The sequence below is a fragment of the Dermacentor silvarum genome, chromosome 10 (assembly GCF_013339745.2).
Source record: "Dermacentor silvarum isolate Dsil-2018 chromosome 10, BIME_Dsil_1.4, whole genome shotgun sequence".
Taxonomy (NCBI): domain Eukaryota; kingdom Metazoa; phylum Arthropoda; class Arachnida; order Ixodida; family Ixodidae; genus Dermacentor; species Dermacentor silvarum.
Window position 1 is genome coordinate 105,518,634 of NC_051163.1, and position 21,863 is coordinate 105,540,496.

The following is a 21,863-nucleotide window of genomic DNA, read 5'->3' on the forward strand; positions in this document are numbered from 1 at the left end:
GATGATGATGATGATGATGATGATGATGATGATGATGATGATGATGATGTGTTCGCCACCTATTAGTAGGGCTGAGATTTCAATTCCAAGGCCTTTTTTCTTCTACTTCCTTCTACTTCCTTCTGATGATGATGATGATGATGATGATGATGATGATGATGATGTGTTCGCCACCTATTAGTAGGGCTGAGATTTCAGTTCCAAGGCCTTGTTTATTCTACTTCCTTCTGCTTCGCTATCCGTCAAATAGATTTCTCCAATACTTTCGCTCATAATAGTCGCTCAAGTTGAACAGCTGTTCAATGAATTTGTCATAACACGTCTTCCATGTTATACGGGCACGTTACGCAACATTAGTGGTCATTCTTCCGCAACGCCAATAAGAAAGCATCAATATTAATAGCTGTGCGATTAAACTCGCCCCTTAGAGCTGCAACTATGCATGAAAGCGGCACTACGCATGTGCTTTTTTTTTCTTGTTTTTTGTATAATTTTTTATACTGTGCTTGAATGAGTTACTGTTCCGCGTTGTTCATGAACATATCAGAAGTACTCCCCTGAACAAAAGTACACAGATCTCTACCGTCACAACCCCTTCCCTGCCCTAGTCGTCCCTTTGATCGTGTTGGTATTGACATATACGGACCGCTACCATCCACTCCAGCAGGGAACCGCTGGATTATTGTTGCCGTGGATCACTTGATCCGTTATGCTGAAACAGCCGCTCTGCCGACTGCCACCGCCCGCGACGTTGCATCGTTTCTGTTACGCCATTTCGTTCTGCGCCATGGTGCCCCTCGCGAACTCCTGAGCGATAGACGCCGAGCCTTTCCTTCCGATGCTTTGAAGGCACTACTCGATAAATGCCGAATCGTTCACCGTACAAGTACAGCGTACCATCCGCAAACTAACGGCATGACAGAGCGATTCAACCATACTCTTGGTGATATGCTCTCAATGTACGTCGCCTGTGATCATTCAAATTGGGACCAAGTTTTCCCTTTCGTGACGTATGCGTAGTATTGCGTACAATACTGCGGCCAAACAACTACTGGATTTTCCCCGTACTTTCTCCTATATGGACGAGAACCATCTAATACGTTCGATACAATTCTTCCATATAAACCTGATGCGTCTGAAAGTACTCCGCTATCTGAAACAGCTCGACATGCTGAGGAATGCCGCCAACTTGCCCGCTCTTTTTACACCGAGGACCAGTGGCAGCAGCAATCCCATCAACCTGCTGACCGTTCTCCACCAACTTTTTCCCCTGGCTCACTGGTCTGGCTTCGGGTACCAGCTACGACACCCGGCCTTTCCGCAAAACTTGTCGCAAGATACGTCGGACCCTACCGCGTTCTGGAGCAAACGTCCTCCGTCAATTACCTCGTGGAGCCCTTCACGCCATCGACAGACCTGCGCCATCGCGACCGCGAACTTGTCCACGTCTGCCGCATTAAGCCGTACTACGACCCAATAGTAGTGTCTTCGCCTTAAGCCGCCAGGATGGCGCCTTTTTCTGCGCGCGGAGGGTGATTGTAATGAAGAAGAGTAGCTTGCGCCTCAGCGGCATCGCCACCGGCATGAGCTCGTGGTTGCTGTCCTTGGCCAAACACTTGTGACTGCTCCCCGTTCGCCTGCGTTCATTGCTAATAAACCTCTTAGCAGTACCTTCAGTGAATTCCTTTGAATGTAATTTTTCCAACGCACTCGGCATGATTGAGTATGTACGCATGAACATCGATGAAATCTGAACAGTTTTCTTTTTTTTTTTTTCGCCAAGCCTGTCGCCCATGTACTCTTGCTTACAGGCGGGCACGTACTCTGCAGTAAGTCAAACGGAAAATGTAGCTTGTATTAGTGAACAGTGGCGCCCCTGTCACCAATAGGGAGAATCCTGCCCACCTTCTGTCTTAGTGAAGTTCGAGAAGTTCACAGGCTTTATGTTCTGCGTAAGAATACCCAAAATTGATTGATAGAAATTATTTTCGTTTACTTACTCACGTGGACGTGACTCATACGCTGGGAGGATTAAATGCAAGCGAAAAACAGGCGTCACATCAAGGTTATAGCTTTCTGCTGCTTCATAATCATTGCTAATGCACAATACCTACCCGCAGCAGTCTGTGCGATGGACTGATCTGTGAATAGAAAACATTTGTTATACTTTTCCGACTCATCCAAGTTGCTAAATTGAAAAATACTTCGACTTTAAAATAATAAAATACCTTCAATTAGTAATTTATTGTGTCACTAAGAGACCAACAAATACTGACACATAGCTAAAAACTTGAATAAGACTTCTGTTGCGAAAGCACCACCCAACATCAACACGCAGTATCTAGTCCGAACATGCATTTGTTACAGAAGCCTAGTTGAGTCGATAATTGAAACTGACGATGTAGTTTCCTTCAACGGGCTTAGAAAGCAGCGGCAAATGAAGCAATTTAAGAAATTGGAAACAGACATTTGGATTCTTGTCTGAATTATCTTTGCGTTTTCTAAAGTCATAATTATGTCCTGAAATACCTGGCGTACACTGTATGCTTTGCCTGGTGACGTCACACGTGAGAAAAGAAATAAAGACCAATCTTCTAGAAGACAAACACCAAGAAAAACCAACGGATAAAGTTAACGAGCAAAAAAAAATTATGGCATGGCTCTGTGAGTAATACTTATTTGTTGCTGTCTCAGAAAGAGGTTGGTTATCTTTCATATGTCATGTAGGTCGGGCTCACAGGATATGTCCCTTCATTTTGGGTTGTTATTTGAGCGGTTTCGGTTATCCTAGATTTAATCCCTCTGTAATATCGCTATTTATTTCCTCTTTATGCCCGACATCAGCAGACGAAACACATATAATTATAAATGCTTAATTCTCAGTTAAAGATAACTGAAAGTGAGCGATCCGCTGTACCTCTCAGTGTCTTTCATTTTACTGTTTTTCGTACTGGTCAGCATATTTGCCATTGACGTACATGCACTTAAAAGGAAGGCATGCAATGGTCTACCGGATCTCTGTGTTCATATTTGCATTGTTGTATTCGCCACTGGGAGATCACAGGCAGAGGCCTTCGTCCTGTAGTGGACATAAATATAGGCTGATGATGACAATGATTATGACGATTCGCCACTCATACATCCGCCATAGCACGTATGACTGCCTCACCTGCAATTTCTAGTTGCTCCTCAGTTCCCATCTCTGTTGACAAAACGAAAGAAAGTAAGGTGAGCATGAACATGGGCGCCGGTATCGACAGTGTTTGAAATTTCAGTTTTGAAATCTGTATATCTTTTTCTTTAGTGTTGTTGTTGTTTACTCTATAACACGAATTGTTTGTCTCAGTGCCATTTTTTTTTTTTCGTTGTGGCATGCGTGCAGTCGCCTGGCCATGCAGCACATCAGTTGTAACTAGTGGCACTGGGTCCTTTATACGCTTCTGTAGACTGCATTAGCATAACTTCAGCTGTCCCTTGCCTCTGGAGTGCAATCGAGGTGTGAGCATCACATTGAAGTGTTCTCCTTAACAGAGGGACCCACTGCATGCACGCTATAAAAAGCACTGCTTCCGCATTTCGACAACAAATGACCGACGCAATATTATATCGCAATGTCAGCGCGAAGTGTTGTTGTGTGAGCGCTGATTTAACAGTAAAGCGCACAAGAGAAAAATGTGCCCTCTATACTTGGTTGCAACCTAAGCATTTAGTTCAAGCTCCACCCATAACATTGGACTGCATCTCCTCTCCACGCAAATAGCTCCCGAATACAGGAATATGAGAGCTACGGTGTTCGACAGCCGGCCCTCTTCTGCCAGCAGGGGCCCTATAATGTAATAATATTCTCATCTGTTTTTCTTCCAAGCTCCTGACGTCAAACTTAAGTAACCACCGACGCAAGCATCGGGAGGTGACCCGCAGTGGTGTTTGAACAGGCCAATGAAACGATCTCCTCGTTTATAAGCCACTTTTGTTTGATTTCAAAGCGAATAGCATTGCTATTCTTGACAGGGTTTTCGTATCTAATTGGTTGACTAGAGGCGAGATGGATGCGGAAGTGAAGAGGGTTTAGGTGGCGCCGGACTAGCGCAGTGAAAGTAGATAACCTGATTAGGAGGGTAGTGCCGGCGTCTGTGACTGGCCCGTTTCTTCTAGCTTAGCTTCCAGTGTCTGGTAGAAAGTCGCGGTGGCGTGCAACGGAACGGTAAAAAATGCAGCTGACACGGATCTTCGGCGAAGAAAATTTGGCAGGGCGATGTCGTGTACGTGCCGAGATAGCTCGACAGCGTTATACTGACACGCAAAAGCGTTCATCTTACGCAGCTAAACCCATTCTCCCCGGCAGCCACGAGAATCCAGTGACAAAACATGCAGGCAGCCATCTTCTATTCATTTCAAAATGAGGCAGTCTCCGGCTTTTCCAAAAAAAAAGGAAGCACCGGATTCACATAAACGTCCTCACACTAAAGCTGGTCGTAGAAGCAGGTGTCAGCCAATCGTGGTGTTGGGCATACCATAAGAGAAGGCGGCTGGCCAATCGCAAGCAGCATGTACGAACGAAAAGCTTTGTCAATGCGGCCCCAGTTTCGTTCGGCATAATATCGCGTCTGTAACGCGTACACGTCACTTTGACGCGGTGAGTTTTCGCGGTTTTGTGACGCCGCGTGACAGCTAGAAAGGCGAAGTGGGCGCAACCCGAAAGCGTTTGACCAATAGCGGAGGGCTGATAGTGAAGAAGGCGTAGGATCGCAAATAACTTTTTTTCTTCTTTTGTTCGCTCTAATCACGCATAATTAGTGTATACTCGTCATATCAGACGAGGATCGAGCTTTCGCGGTTTTACTGCCGTCGCGTGACAGACAAGCAAAGTGCGTACGCCCCCCCCCCCCCCCCCAAAAAAAAAAATTTGACCAATCGTGGAAGGCTGATTGCAGAAATGGAATATAAAAGTTTGGAATAGATTTACGCTATAGCGCCCCGGGATAATATTTTGTGTGTTATTTGGCTATAGGTGAAGCATGGCAATTTTACTTACATAAGTATTTATTTGCTGATTCGGGCGCCACTTTTTTGCCAATACTGTCATTGCGTGTTGTTGAAGTACTTCGTGGGTTGAATACTACTGTTTATTCCTTTGTGGTGTTAATATTCCTCAAGAGCCATAATTTTTGCAGAAAAAAAAACTGACATCGAAGAAAGCTAACAAGAAAACTGTTTGCAGAAATGACGCAGATGCTAATTACATAATTTATTGATTCTGTATTCCTGATATTTCACAAATGTTCACGTGTCGCTTCACGCTGAGGCCAGGTCTCTGTTCTGTATCCTTATAACGTACTGCCTAACGCAGATTACCTGACTTGGGTGGCACAAAAATGATCTTCAATTAATAGTTGCCATTATATTAAGCCGATACGATAGTGAATTAAAACTCCGAAGAACCACATGCTGCTTAGATCCCCTTGAGTTGCTGTCAGTGCGTGACAAAAACGATCCATTCATTGCAAAAAAAAACTCGAGCGGGACCTTTTTTTTCCCCTTTATTTAGCCTATTTTGCTACCGTTCCCATGAACGTATTACAAAATTTTCACTTCAATGTAAGAATGTTGGTCAGACAGGGTGCATGTCCAATCACGTATGCCCAATTCACTGCCAACAAGAAACAATATGCATACGCAATTCGTTCTATTTTAGCCGCGGTCCACATTTGAGTTAGAGGCAATTTCAAACCTCCCACGGTCGTAGCTTGAACGATTTGGTGATACCTCGTCTGCACGGTACAGCCCACAAAAGATCAAGACACACAAATAAGTGTTGGCAAACAACTACAGCGCTGCCTGCGTGTGCCATTATTTCTTCCTGTCGTAACCTTGCATGCGTTCTGCGTTGAAGGTCATCAAACCTCCTGGGCACTCAACCTCGGCGTATTGCTTCCTAGACGCGTCTGCAACCAATACGATCCTGTACGCCTCCAGTAAAGCACTACCCTTTTTCAAAAATGTAGCGTGGAGCTGTGCCTGGTGCTTTGTAATATACCAATGAAGCTAACAAAGAAGGAGACACTCACCCATAACAGGCAATCAGAAGACTGCGGAAGATAACGAAGTTGACCACGGCAACTGTGGCACATACCCACTGTAGCGCATTCAAGAACAGGACGTCTGAGAAGAGAGTATTGATGAAGCCTTGAAGAGATACCGTTCTTTTTTATGGGCCTCCTCTTCTGTAGTGCAACTGAAAGCCTAGCATTTGAAGTGTCTAAACATGTGGGGATTTATATGCAAAGCGAGCACAAATTTTTAAACCAATTTTTTTATCTGTGCGTTCTTCTTAAAGCTACGGACGCCAGCAACAATGATCACGGGACGCAATAGCAATGCCATGCAGGTAAAAGTGAGGTACTGGAACCGCATAGGCTTGCTGTAGTTATGTTTAATTTGTGGGAAGCACTAAAACTTCGCCCTAATCATAGCAATCAGCTTGTAATTGGCGGCAAAATTCATTAGCTTTTTCTTTTCTTACTTATATTCGCACGTGTTTCCTACAGGCGCATTCTATGTATAAGCTATTTTTCTGTTGGCGCCGCTATCGAAATCTAAGCCTTCGTGCGACGGTCGAGCAGGCCCGTCTGGGCAAGGAATGCCAACACAGGTGTAGCAGCTACTATATGCAGTCATGGCAGAATTTCATTGGGAAAGTAAAGGCGAAAAGTATTGCACTATTTTTCCGTGCGCCGCCGGCGCGGGTGTCCGATTGGCTCACGCCGCTCACGTGGCCCTTCCTCCTCGAAAAGCGCTCCTAGCTGAACGCGGGCTGGCGTGAGCTGGAAAATATTTTGCCTGGCTTGACTTGGTGCTGTGCGCGACACAATGTAGGGACGAAACACTAAATTCAATCCCCGTGTTCATCATGTTCGTGCAAAGAAAAAGCGTTTGATTGATTCAACAAAATTAGCCCATTTTGTCATCTCGAAACTAAGAAAATGGAATCCAGAAAACGCTCCGGATTTGAGAATAACTATGCAGTTCACCCTAAATTCTTATTCTGCAACTTTTCTTTATTTCCCTCAAAAAATACTGCTGATAAAAGTTGTCATCGGTCATATAAAAATGCCCTTACGTAGTAACTTCTGCATTTAGGCTACTTACATGCGAAAAGTGCAGGGAATAAAAAAAATCAAATCACGATATGGTTGTAAAAAATGTGCGCGAATTCTAACTAATCGCAATTTTATTCTAGGGACGTAAACGCACCAGACTATGTAACAAATTTTTTTGTGTGTCGCTGATAAATTAATGCGCGTGCAGTTTCTTAATCTATGAAGCGCGCTAGTAAAACCGGGCAAATTTTTTGTCTCTGTTGTACCGCCTTTTTCATTTGGGCCAGCTTGTCGTGGTTGCCGTAATCAAGAACTGTTAACAACTTGCACTGCTTACCATTCTCGGTGAAGCTGTTTTTACCATTCGGCTTTTTACTCTTTGCTCGGTTTTATGCGCATGTGAAAGTGGACTAATTTTCAAAGCAGAGAGGCAAGAATAATTTCTATAATTTTATGCTGAAGATTATAGTTTACACTGGTGCTATGGGACTCTAATAACAAACAAGCATTTTTCTTCTCCAAAACATAGGGCAACCATTTTCTTTGCACGATGGACCACGAACATGATCGAATGTGCGTTTTTTGAGAAATTCTTGCCCATTATCCTCAATAAGGGGTAGCAAATTACACGGTGGCGATTTCGGCACGTATATTATGGACATAATTACATCTGGGGCATGACACAACTTCATATACGGTAGCGAGGTGCTACAGAAGAAAACAGTTGCGTGGACCTAGAGTTGACCCGCCGAGGTGGCGCAGTGGCTATGGTGCTGCACTACTAATTCCGAGGCCGCGGGATCGAATCCCGGCCGCGGTGGCCGCATTTCTATGGGGGAGAAATGCAAGAACTCCCGTGTACCGTGCATTTGGTGCAGGTTACAGAACCCAGGTGGTCAAAATTATTGCGGAGTCCTTCACTACGGCGTGCCTCAAAATCAAATCGTGGCTTTGGCACGTAAAACCGTAGAATATAATTTTAATCTCGAATTGCGCGATATCTAGCTGCTTGCTTTAAAATATTGACAAGTGAACTTGTTTATCTTTCTCCGCTGATCGCTTTTCACCGGCAAACAAATCTTCAACGTTATCGCTCGGCGCAGGACGCGCCTGCATGTATCGGAAACTTATCTAATGTAATCGATGGTGCTCTCTGTTGTCTATTGTCACCGAATCTTGTGTAATCTGATTGTGTGTGCGACGCGAATTGTGCAGTAGTTTCTGGAAGGCACGCGGGCACCAGCGATTATGCTGGAACCTTAGACGAATCACGTATAAAAGCCCACGCGATTGGCCCGCAGATCAGCTTTTCGGCGATCACTGACTGCTCGCCGCTATCGTGGTGTATTGAGGGCCACTTGTATTTCTGGGCAGTAGTTCGCCCAATAAACCATTGCCCAAAGTTTTCACCACTGACTGCTTCTTCACCGCCACTACAACTTGACATCTGGTGGAGATACTTTTACGTTCATGTACCGGACGCCCCCGCAAAGCCGTGATCGAAGCCCAAACCCCTGAGAAAGCACCAACCTCGCCATGGACCATCGAGCTAGCCGCAGGCTACAGAACTTGCCCCCCGAGCATAGACTTCTACCCGAGCAGACCATAAAGACAAACACCAAGTCAGTGGGCACGATTACAGCTCCTACGTCGCCTGTTCTGCTGCAACAACCTCGGGAGCCCCTAACCTTCTGCGGATCATCAGCTGAAGGCAAAGAAATCTGGCTGGAGACCTACGAACGAGTCGCGACATTCAACAACTGGAACTGCGATTACAAGCTGCGCTCATGTCTATTTCTCTTTGAATCTCTCTGCTCGGATCGAGAGTCAACCTCAACGTCAATGCACTCCTTTTGCTGCAGCTTTCTTCAGGCCTTTACAAGCGTCGTACGGAGAGAAAGGGCTGAAGTGCTTATAGAGCCTCTAGCACAGCTAGCTAAATAAAGTCACCATCTTCACTGAGGAGATGTCAGGGTCATGCTGACCATGACATGCAAGAAGAAAAGAAAGTTCGTTTCCTGATGAGGGCTGTGAAGCAAGGCCTGTTGATCGGACTAATTCGCTACCCACCGAAGACCATCGCCACGGCCATCGGGAAGACGCCGGAAATACGCACCAGATCGCCAACTGGTTACGCCGAAGTACGAGGTCCGAACACTTGACATCAATGACTTGTGTGCGAGAACATCTGAGCAATTGTGCGCTAAGTGATACAGAGGATGTTCCCGAGGTCGCAGCCTCAGTAGGCCTCGATCGCTTACGTCATGCGAGAAGAAATCCGGTGGTCATTACGAGTTCCCAAAGTTGAGCCGGAATCACCACAGCCCCAGCCTGAAGCGATGGCCAACGCTGCCGTTGCTCGCCGTCAGGGTCCGCCTCCAGGCACGTGCAAGGGCCCTGTCACGCCACAATTCCATTGTTAGCTTCTGCCACCGCCGCCTCCAGCCCACCCGCCTGCGAGTCCGCGCAACGTCCCAAGGAAGATGGACGTACGGCGCACTCCTGACCACAGTCCATTTTGCTATCACTGCGGAGAAGCTGGCCATGTGTACCACCGATGCTCATACCACGAGATGGGACTACGACGGTTCGGCGTCAAAGCGCCGCGTCCACAGCTAAGCGAACGTTCACAAGACGTCACCGACTATCTCGCAGCCACTCAGTGAAGGCCTCGAAGACCTTCCCGTTCGGCGTCACCAGGGCGTTACCTCTCGCCGCGGCGCCGACCCTACACGGCCCCTACCCGTAGCAGGTCCGTTAGCCATTATCCCTAAAACGCAAACAGCAACCGATGGAGGTATGGTTTCTGCTCTTCAAAATACCGCGTCACCGATGAAGAAGCCACAAGAACCATCCGCCGACGTAGCGACGACACGCCGCCATCTAAACAAAGCCTCAAAGATAAGGAAACTCTGTCTAATGAGGACTTGACAACACGAGGTAGCATCACTGAGACAACTTGACACAGCAGTGACCCGACGCCGCGCCCTAAATGCAACGCAAGACAAAGAACCGCCAACCTCGACTAGCTTCTAGACGGCAGAAGGGCCTATTTCTGGACATTGCCGATTCATTGGCGAAGGCGTCCTTGATTGACGCGATTATTCAAATCCTACTGGTATCAGCTTTTATCAAAGGGGCTAGATTTCGGAGACAAATGATTCTGCCTGAAGTTCACCACCCCACATCTAACAAACTCCTCAGATTTTCAGCCGTTGTCACATCCTCGCAACTGTAAGCTTTGTCAGACGTGTATACTTGCAGTCGCTATTTTATATTATACTGTCGAACACCATTTCCAAATTTTTTCTTACACAAAGCGTTTCTGGCACCCTCACAGGAATGTTCATTTTGGGGGCAACATGAAACAATGGAACATCTTTTATTACTTGTCATTTTTCTTCTAATTTGTGAGAACGAACCTTAGAAACACCAATCACTCATGTTAGATTAGATTTAAATGTTCCAAATTTACTAACTTTGGGGTTATTCACTCTTAGGCACAAACACCGAAGTTGGCGACCCCATCCAAGATTTTCTTGCAGAGTCAATAAGATCACTATTATAAAATCACAGCTTAATGTTTCCAATTGCTTTCTAACAAATTAATTTCGATTAGCTTTTTTTTGCTGTCATTTATTCCTCCATTTTCATAAAGTTACTATCTGCAATATCTCTTGATTGTTGTCTACTTGTACTGAAGCTTTCATTGATACTTTTTTTCACGTTTCTTCGTTCATATTTTGTATTGAATTACCCACTTCTTGTTGAAAAGGAATCAACATCTTGGCCAATCCACCAGACTGGGTATGTGCCACCAACTTTTAGCCTCTATGTCTACATACGTAACTGCAAGTGAGCGTCTTTCCTGTACCCGTACTCACCTTCAATTCCTTGCCGCTTCAGCGCTGGCCATTTCATAAAATTTCGCACCAACTAGCCCCCTAATTCACTATCCGCTCACCATCTTCAATGTAAAACGAGAAGGCTTGAGCGAATGATCCGGCTCTGGTTCATTTGCTGCCACAGCACCAAGCACTCATACGGGACATAACCATCGTCTTCAGCATAACCTTTTTCCTACACACACAAAAAGTGCTTAGACCATTGCCATGTCCTGAAAAGCAGGTGCGTGCGGTAAGTGTCATTCGCGATTGTTAGTGGAGAATAATGTTATATAGGCATCTAACAGGTCTATAAATGACATTACTGTTATGCTTTTTACATTGTGTCTCTTATTACCGAAGTTATGCCAGGGTAGTTTTGTCTTCATGAATATATATGAAGAGAATTGTATAGACCCCTTCACTTCTGTGTAATGGGCGACCATCCCACAGTTAATGGACTGTGTTTTCGGTGCTGGTGACCGTGCTTGAGATAAATTTTGTGTACTTGTGGTGTATCGCGCTTTTTGACATTTTCTTCTCTTTTATTCTTTATTGTCGCTTAAGTAACAAATTAGGAATTTCAGTATAGCCGGCACCGACGTAGTCTAACCTCGCATGTTCTACATTTAAAATAAAAAAAGAACGTCTTTATCCACTGCAGCATTGCCTGCAGCGGTCTCCGAAATACACCACGGTTCTCAAGGTCTGTGTGACATGCAGAACCTCACACCAATCTTCTAGCGTCAAACCGCTTTTGACGCCAACTTGGGTAACCAGGCATGCACCTCTGTTAGTGCGTGCCGCTTTACGACGACGAAAAATATTCCTTATATTTCTCCGATCCTGAGTGGAATCGAACCCACGTCCTAAGGGTTTCTCAAGGGCAGCAAACCGACGCACTAGCAAGCTGCGCTACAAATGCACTGGGCATGAGCCTCTTTTCAGTGAGCGCCTCTCACGCCACCGCTTTAGCGAGCTGCGCCACGAATGCACTGCGCATGTGCCGCTCTGCAACGAACCTCTCGCCCACTTGGGTCACTGAATATGCGCCACTGCATGCGTGTGCGGCAAGCGAAGTAACCATTCTCAGCGTTCGCAGGCACCGGCGGGCCACGCTTCTAGTCTCGGAGGCCACGCACGGACTTCTCGGCAGTGTTCACTAGATGGCGCAGCGTGTCCAGAAAGAAGCGAGAAAGAGGAACCGGTTTGCCGCACGACGCGTTTCTCAGCGTTCCCACGCACCAGCGCGCCACGCATTTCGGAGGCCACGCTCAGACTTCGCGGTGGTGGCGCTAGATGGCGCCGAGTGTCTATGAGGAAGTGCGAAAGAGAAGTCTCGCTGCAGTACAAGCCCCATACAAACCTCGTTTCGACGGTTGCAATAATTCGTGTCGCTATATATTGATTAAACTCTAATGCATTATCGTCGAAAGTCATCCTGACATTGCTTCTGCCGCAATTTTACCCATGCAATTGGGTGATTGATTAGCTATAGAAACAACTACGGCGAAAAATCATTATGCACTAGAAGTTAGAGTTATTAGCATGCCTAACAAGACCTCTCATTACTTCATAATCTCTACTTTGTTCGAACTGGTTGTCACGTCTGAACTTTAATGTACTTGCATTTATTGTGCTCCTTGCACAAACCAGCAGCAAGATGAAACGTTTTTATATTTACATTCAACTTTTCATCCAAGAGCTCTTTTTCGTTGGCCGTGTTTCCGCAGTGTTGCCTAAAGAATTGTCGTTTTGAATTGCAAACGGCTTATGTCCTTGGCGCAAGCTTTTGTTGGGCCTTTGGCCAGCAGGTCTACAACGATTTTCGGCGCCTTACAGAAATAACCTTTCGTCTTTAAACTCAAATGAAACTGGGATACACCGGGTTATGGAGGAAAATGCACTGAAAGCTACGGATTGTTTTTGACCAAGTGAGTATGACTGACGAAGTGAAGTGACCAAAGCAAGGCGCACCCCTGCATGGCGGATTCACAAGTGTGGGGGAGAGGGGTCCCTGGGCCCTGCCAACCCTTTTTTTTTTTTTCAACATGCCAGCTTTCGGTACTGAGCGCAGAGAGCCCCCCCCCCCTCTCTCTCTCACCCCGATCCCTCCCTTATCCGTATGCTAGGATGAGTCAGACAGCAAGGCCTTTAGAGGTCTGGGAGCCTGACCTCGCAGCTGATCAGTCCATAAAGTCACAAGAGTTCTACAGTAGTTGAATGAGACAAACTGGAGCGCCCAACATTGCCTACGTTGTCTTTATTAGTGCGTGCGAATGACTTAGACTGCCCTCTTCTGTCTGCCTGTTTCACTCCCCAATTCTTTATCCCCACGTGTAAGACAGCAAATTGGACAGTCTTGTTAACCTCCCTGCCTCTTTTTGATTGCTTCTCTCTCTCTATCTGTGAGTCACGACACCGTGCCCTCTGGAGACAGAAGGGCGAAGTTTATGCACGTCCCTATACTGTATATCAAACATACTAATCATTCCTGTGCTGGTACAACCGCTACGCTTGCTTCTCCCACAGGCACTCTCCACAACAACATTTGTAGAAAACTCTGTAGAGCCGACACAGCCGCCGCAGTAGTCTGGAGGCTGCGGGGTTGTGCTAATGCGATAGTGGACGTGATTTCGATCCAGGCCATGCCGGCCGTATTCGGATGGGGGCAAAACGCAAAAAACGTCGCGCGCCCAGCTTTCGGCTGACGTTTAAAGAACCCCAGGAGGTCAAAAGTAATACGGAGTGCTTCACACCACGGCGTGCCTCGTAACTATATCGTGGCTCCGGAACGTAAAACGCCAGAATATAAGTGTTAGCTCTCTGTTGCGCAGCAACTAAGGGAGCAAGCCACGAGTCGTTCAATCATTTATTGAATTTGCGCATCCTATTCTCCCTCAAGATGGGCTTGGCGACGGCGACCCGCGAGAACTTCGTCGCGGTGGTCTCGTTGGCGCGACAGGAGTCGGCGTCGTACACCTCGAAGGCGAGGTCGAAGAGTGCCCAGCCCACTCGGCGGAACACCTTGTCGTCGAGTGGCATCACGAACTGGCGCATCTACAAAGCAAGCAGCGTAAAGATAGTTGACGAAGCCAAGCACGTCCTTAGCTAAGGATTAAAGGGGCGCTAAGGAGACAAAAACATCGTTTATCCACTATACTCCGTTCCATACGTAGCAGTAAACGCTGTGGAAGCTGCGCAAGAAGTTTGGTCAACAAAAGTTATCATTCCGCACATTCCGCGTCTACGATTCACTGGGTGTTCCGCCCATGCTTCGCTGCGCGCCAATAGCGTTTGCTGGCGCGGGAATGCACGTGAGGCTCCTCGCGACGGAGGAGCCATTTCTTCCGCCTAATGTCAACTATAGAATATCGGCTATCCCCGTTTGTTGTCTGATCCACACCGCTCTCTTCCTGTCTCTTAACGTTAGGCCTAACATTTTTCGTTGCATCGCTCTTTGTGCGGTCCTTAACTTGTTCTCGAGCTTCTTTGTTAACCTCCAAGTTTCTGCCCCGTATGTTAGCACCGGTAGAATGCAATGATTGTACACTTTTCTTTTCAAGGACAGCGGTAAGCTCCCAGTCAAGATTTGGCAATGCCTGCCGTATGCACTCCAACCCAATTTTATTCTTCTGTAAATTTCTTTCTCACGATCAGAATTATTGCCTTATTGCATGACCTCAAATGTTGGACATTGCCCACCTTCTTCGCGATGCTCTCGGCGTTCTCGAAGCTAAAGAGTCTGTCTCCGTCGAAGCCGACTGCGCTCAAAGTGTCGGCGTGGATTTGCACGTTCGACGGCCCGTCCACGCAGTAGCGCTCCATGGACATCCTGTGGTTTCGAACACATGGTTCCCCGAACTTGAGCGGCTTGGACACCGGGTTCTTCATGCGGAACAAGACGAACACGAGCGTGGAGGAGAGGGTGACCTCGATCTCCTTCTCACCACGCAGACCGGCCTCGAGGAACTTGAAGATATGCTCCTGCGCGCAGCCGCAGGCCAGTCCTTTGACAGGTCTCACGTAATTCACTTCACGAGCCAATTGATTATTTCCATTTAAAATTTACTTTCAACACATTTCTTGCATCTTCAGACTATTTAAAATCATACTGCAGGAGAACGTATTAATATGTTTCAATTCTTCAGTGAGTCTATCAAGCTTAGAAAATGCAGATTCTTTGCGAGAATTTCCTCCAGAAACGTTATATTTGAGAACATTGACTGCTGTACGTCTGCGATATTTGGTAAGCACTTTTCCAGCTACTTGAAAAATGCGTCTCGTGTCAAACATTGGCAATGACAATAAAAGAAGTGAACCACCCGCATCACGATACACTGGTACCGAGAGCCAACACCCAGCCGTCTACCTAGCTTTTGACTCGTTTTACTGAAACCCGTCACGCATATATATTCTAAATACTTTCAGCATAGGTTCACTGAAAGGTGTTTCAAGATGTATGCGAGGCGTAATAAACGTCTCCACGCCCTATTTTATCGTGCACAACTATGCACACTGTGCCTTAAGAAGTTCTATGCACAGGACGGGCTATCTGCACGGAAGTTTCACGAGCCAAAACTACGATCTGATTATTAGGCAAGTCGATCGTAGTGACGAACTCCGGAGTATACTTCGACCACCTCGGGTGGTCGAAATTACTCCGGACCTAAATCTGCACCTAAATCGAAGTTCACGAGTGTTTTCGCATTTCGCCCCGTCAAAATGCGACCGCCGTGGTCGGTGTAATGAATCCGCGACCTGCATCTCGGCAGCGACACGCCAATAATTCCCACTGAGCTACCACGGTGAGTATGTAAAATTTCAAGGCGCAATAACGGTATTATAAGGCAACTGCGTTGTAGGCGACAAAGGTGGTTTCGTAATTAATTTAGCACAGAACATTACTGTGTAGACATATTCATTAACGCGAGCACACCGTAACAATGTAAAGTGTAAATAAGTAAGGCCGAGTTCCGCTTGGGTTGTCTGGGGAAATAAGCAACAGTTCATGAAGATGAGTAATGTTTTAATAATAATCGCACTGAAAAACATTCTGCGAAATTGGCGCCGTTGTAGCCGTCGTACGCAAATCGCAATATTGTCATTCGGCCTGAAATTTCAAATGCACTGCGACTTACATCACACATTAAAACTCACCTATAAGTATCTTCAAGTTGAATAGGGTCTTTGGTAGGTTCGATTTTACGTAACGAATGATAATTGTGAACTGACACATTTCCGGTTGGCCCGCCTATTTGGCCCTCCCACCCTTCAAGAGCTGCGTAACCGTACTGATAGCCACATTGTCTTCTATGACAACGGGATGAAAAAATCGGTGAGAAATTGCGACCATACAGGGGCATGGTCGTAACCTGACTGAGTTGTGAGCAACTTTATTATTTATTTGGCGTTTCTTGTACTAGACGCGGATTGGCAAGTGATTGCAATGCCTGTTCAGTCTCGTCGTCACGCAAACAAGTGGGCCTGAGTGGCAAGCTATTTCCAACTGTTCAGTACTGCAGTGTCATGCGTTCTTATCAGCGACAACACATTAAAAGCAAGTAATGTGTGAAATACCTGGCACACTTTGACACCATGTTTGTTTCGCTGAAACAACATAGCTGCTGTGTTATATTATTTGTTTACTGTTTTGTTGACATCATTAGAAAGCAGTAGTGTAACTAATGGTTGCCAATAAAGTGCTCGCTTAGTAACGTAGCTCCAGCACTCTTCGTCGCGTTCTTTTTGTGGGCTGCCTGCAGTAGAAGCGAATTTGTTCAGTTCGAGTTCTACCACAATATTCTCTGCCTCATGAGCATTCTGTATCAACAAACCTAGCACAAGAATTAACTACAAGAGCACTTATTTTGCCACTCAGCTGGCAAAGCGCACAGTAAAAATTTAACGCATTAACGAAGTGGATAAATGCCTCTTTAAAGAACATGCATTTTGAGAACTATGATTTTTTATATCGCCCACAAATTTGAAAAGAATTGAAAATAAATAATTCCTTTCATAGGTCAGCAGCAACGAGTGACCTACTAGGGCGGGCCTTGTGGTATTTTTGTAGGCCTTGGACGACCACGAGCTGACCGGCTCGGAGATGCACGATGCTTTGTCCATGTCTCTGACGTTGTGCGTCACTAGCACAAGCAGTTTCACCCTGCGACAAAAGCAGCCTTGTGTACGTTACGGAGAAATATTTACCGCTCGTTTGGCCCCACATTAAAAAAATAAAGCAACTTGATTACCATTAAGTACATCTGGCTATGGAGCGCACAGATAGTCAAGGAGACGTTTTGAGGATCTAGTTTAGTAATTCGTCATTTAGCAATTGGTTTGTTGTACTATGTACGACCAGGGGGAAGGGGCACTCGCTCGATTACATGAGAAACTCTGTTATAGAATATGCGTTATACGTTAGGAATTACATGGCAAGGAATTTAACTGTGTTCGGCTGGTAATTAGATATGCACTAACCTAATCAGAAGTCACACTCAGCTCAAAACATGTGCAAATCAAGAAGCTAGCGCTGTTTTTGTGTGTCGTGTATTTACACAAAGCCTCTTTATTAAGTAGTTACTTTCCTCAACATAATTTCCAATGAAGGATACCAGATTGAGTACTGCAGTTATCGAAAGCGCATGAATTAGGATTGTTGTATCAATACAGAAAATGATGTGTTCACGAATGGAGTTACAATACGAGGCTATATTTATGCCCATATTGGGCCACAAGAAATTTCTTAAGCTACATCTAAAGGACACCCGGTCTTAGAGCTACATAATCGCTCAGAAGCTCCGCGAGGCAGCAGTGTACCTTTTTTTTTTCATATTGGCTGGTGGATGCTTCAAGTGCTTGAGGTTGCCAACTTAATATGTAGGTGAAATAAATTTGACGGTTCCAAGCTTGAATATGCAAGTACGGTGCAATATTCGAATAAGGGACACTTATTTATTCAAACAACTAGATGCAGATAGGCACTGCGCGCATTATTCTGCAAGATTATTTCCGCGTAACCAGTGCATCTTCAATGAAGTTCAATAAGCACCTTCCCATTTTCTCCTAAAGCAATAAAATGAAGACTTGTGCACATATTAAATGGCCGACTCAAAATAATGCAGTCAACACCTGGTAAATGGACCCTTGCGAGGCCGTTAGATTAGGTCGAAATGTTAAACGACAGCAAAATGAACAAATTAGATTATTTTTGTAGTGTTTCAAGTAGTCTGTAATGTCTTTTTGTTTCTTGCTCATACTCTAATTAACAGCTCCGAGATGTTAAAGCACTGGCTCAGCGTGACACACCATAAAACAATCAACAGCGGAATTCTTTACGGGCGGAGTAAGCGTCGGTCATTAAAAATAAAAACATATTTATATAAAGCTATATAAAGCTGCTTTACACCTACGGAAGCACTAGGTCTGGCATAGTTCTTGTGCTCCTTAATCTTACAGTAACCGCCGCGCGCCAAAAGGGGCCCCGGTGCTTCGTGGGGATCGAATTACCAGAAGTGACATGCTTTCAAGTTCGAACTAAATGAGCTTTTCTTGTACAGCCGAAAATGGTATCTCGACTTTTCAGTGCTTAGAATTGAGCGAGAAGTCGAATTAAACGAGATGAAATTGACGAGAGTAGACTGCACTTAAACTGTCTTTGTATTTTCGTATTTTAGAAATCTTTTCGAGACGCAACATTTAGTGCCGTGACTCGAACACATTTTAGTAGCATTTTATATTCTTTTAGAAGACATTTCAACAGAAATTGAGTGCAGGTTCAGCAACGTATTGCCTCTTCGAACACACAACTCGTGACGTACGCTTAAATTTTTCAAAGCAGCATCGCGATTTGTTACATCCTTTACAAATTGAACAAAACGTACGCACGCCACATTTTATCTTTACGATGGTTGTGTGCGACAATCGTAGTATGAGAACGTAGGGCGAGGCGGCGAGCTTCGTTATTCGGATGACAGAGTGTCTTAAAACAGTTACTGGAGAGAACTCAGGCGCTAGTTTCTATGGAAACTGCATAAATTTTCGGTTCAGTCACCTTTGGATGGAATTATAGTTAGCACATGGACTTGCCCAAAATTTATCCTTCTGGCTTCAACGGGACTTGCGAGTTTGCAAATGGAGCATTAACAAAAAAACAATGCATTTTAAATGCAGCGATTCCCAGTGATGAAGGATGTGCATACAGTTTTATTGATATCTGCGTTTGAAAATATATTATGGCTTAGAACATTAGGCCAACGAAGACATATAAAGCACACTAAGCAGAGCCGCAAGAACGGTTAAAGTCGCAAGCACGAAAGAACATGCGAATCCGTGTCCTAACCGTCACTCCCATGGTAAGTCAACGATCGCAGCGATGGAGTTTCCGGTAGCCATTTTATTAGAAAACTGCGCGCTGCAACTGACTTGCTTCGCACCATATGAAAAGCTGCAGCGAGTCCCCACAAAGGACGACTTCTTATATCGCAACTGACAGCACGGAAGTTGAGCTGCTTAAGGACAAGACGGCTATCTCGATCGCGACAGTGGGAACCAAGATGACGTCGAGATTGAAGTACCCCTGTTGAAAAAACAGAGTAATGTTCGATGTCGTTTTCCTTGCACCGTTTTCAAACTGAAGCCGTTTTTGTCAGTCACCCAGCTGGAAGTTGACTTTTACATTATGTGGCAGCGTCAGCTGCTCAGTGGGCATTGCTAGTTTTGCAAGGATACAACTACAATGAAAAAAAATAACGGCGTTAATTTTGTCTCGTGTTCAGGCGCGGCCAGGCTGTGGTAGGTGCGTTGTTTGATCCCGACCGCCGGACAACCACCGGTTTATAAAACGGGTGCAAGCTACCTCCCCCCCTCCGGACAGACGTCTGGCTTTCAAGTTATCGGCTTGCTTGGGAGAGGTTCGTACAGACCATTATGACTGCTGCGCAAGAACCAAGACAATCGAGCACCACACAAATCTCAAAAAGTTATTTGAGCTGCTCCTACATGGCCATCATTTCCCATGTGGTGTCCGAATACATCTATCAGGTGGGGACGCTCACGGCTAGGGGGAAAACACGCCTTTCTAAAGAGTAGAGGTCCCATAAAGGCCGATCACCTAGCCGGGAGCGTGCTAGTACCTATTTCACCGCTGAGTACCCAGCGGCAGCTCTAGTCTACCTCCCACGTTTAAAGCGGATGTACTTCAAGGTCATCTGTGGTTGAACAAGGGGCACCCAAAGGCCATGCACATAATCTCTGTAAGGCCCCCTTTCGAGGCACCTGCCTCCCACGGCAGCGGCAGATCCTTAACAATTTCACCAACACTATGGTGGGCCAGGGGGTGCCCAGAGACCTGTGCAAATTTCTATAGGGTCCCCTTTCCAGATAAGCACCCATATCAACAACATAGCGCCGGGTATTGTACATCTCTACACATTAGAAAAACCTGTGGGTTTCCGGAGGAACCCAGATTCGAAGCCAGTACCTCCTAACTACGAGGCAGACGTTCTACCATTTCACCACCACTGTGGTGGCACGGACGTGCGTGAGTCCGTTGTCTTCATTTTTTACGTTGCCTGTAATGTTGCTTTACGGCTGCAAATGCCGATAAAAGGCAGAGATCTCTCAAGCCCTCAGAACAAACAAATCAAACTCAATACCTACAGGCTTTTGGGTACGTTTATTTTTCGCAGCATAAGTTCTTATAATGTGGCGAAGTGATCTTAGGAATACTATAATTTCACTGTGTTATGCCAACGTACGGTATCGCATTGCCCATTTTTTTTTTCAATAATTTCTGAATGCAGAATTCGCTGGACTTAGTTTTTATTGCGATAGCAATTATATGGACACTCAAAAGCAGATTTCTGCCGTCGGCGTCGCCGTCGCCGTCGCCGTGAGGTTCCGTATGACGTCAATGGAGATGAAATCGTCGCCGCGCGCCGAACGCTGTATGTGCGAGTGAAAGGGCGCGAGGGGCGCGCGCTTTCACGGGGAGTGAACGCACGGCGGAGAACAAACGCGCGTTCTGCGCCGTGCTCGCTTAAGGGCTGCAGAAGTAGGCGTCTCTTTTCTCCTTTACAATCACCATATATGTAGAGCAAACGCGCCTTCTTCCGACGCGCGAGAGGCCGTGGGGGAGGGGGGGGGGAGAGGGAGGGAAGGGAGGCGACGTTTAGCTGCGGCACCAAGTGCCTATTTATATGAGAGGCTCCGGCAACAGTCACCAACGCCGCACGCATTTTGAGCGAACGCGGGCAAAACGCCGACGGCGTCGACAACAGTTCCGCGTGTTGCCGGTGCTGCTGCATGTCCAAGTTTATGCAGCTGATAAAGCTAATATCATTACTCCGTATAGCTCTCTACAAATTTGCTATCGCAATTGATGCTTCACCTTTCAGGTGAAACTGCGACAACTTTTTTTTTCTTTTGTTTTGCTTTTGTTATCCCCACAATGTAACAATTACGTGCACAAACTGGACACCTACTTCATCGTTTTCGCCGTTTCGAAGACATCCTTGGCCAGCTTGGGCTTTGAAGAGAGGTCCTGTCCTTTATCCTTCAGCCTGAGCCCAAGGAAAACTGTTCCGTTGGTAATCCGTGATGCAAATACAGATATGGCCTGCGTGTTAAAGCGGACGACGAAAACCGGTTGCGGTGAATACTGGGCTTTCTGATGACCTACGTTGCCTGTCCATGAACCACAAGAAAATTTATTACGGCGAAAGCCTTAAATCTCTATGTTTCAAGGTCGCTGTGAGGTACAGAAAAAGTGAGCGAGCTCACCTCGCGCGCCTTGTATACGTCGCCGCGTGGGCTCAGAGCTTCATTCCACATCGCTATGTGTCCGACTTGATTTTCGCCTTCACATTCTTAGAAG

The 21,863-nt window shown here is 46.0% G+C and overlaps 2 protein-coding genes across 2 annotated transcripts in view; both read right to left on the minus strand.

Moving 5' to 3' along the window:
• LOC119431736 (uncharacterized) overlaps positions 1 to 21,863 on the minus strand; it is a 182,981-nt gene that overhangs the window by 81,355 nt on the left and 79,763 nt on the right. The gene's annotated exons all lie outside the window — the stretch shown is intronic.
• Positions 13,852 to 21,636, minus strand: LOC125940801 (uncharacterized). The gene is made up of 4 exons (XM_049657384.1): positions 21,472 to 21,636; positions 17,030 to 17,150; positions 14,690 to 14,971; positions 13,852 to 14,044 (listed from the first exon to the last, which is right to left on the minus strand). The coding sequence occupies exons 1-4, from the start codon at positions 21,474 to 21,476 to the stop codon at positions 13,853 to 13,855; spliced, it is 600 nt and encodes a 199-aa protein (XP_049513341.1). The 5' UTR covers positions 21,477 to 21,636; the 3' UTR covers position 13,852.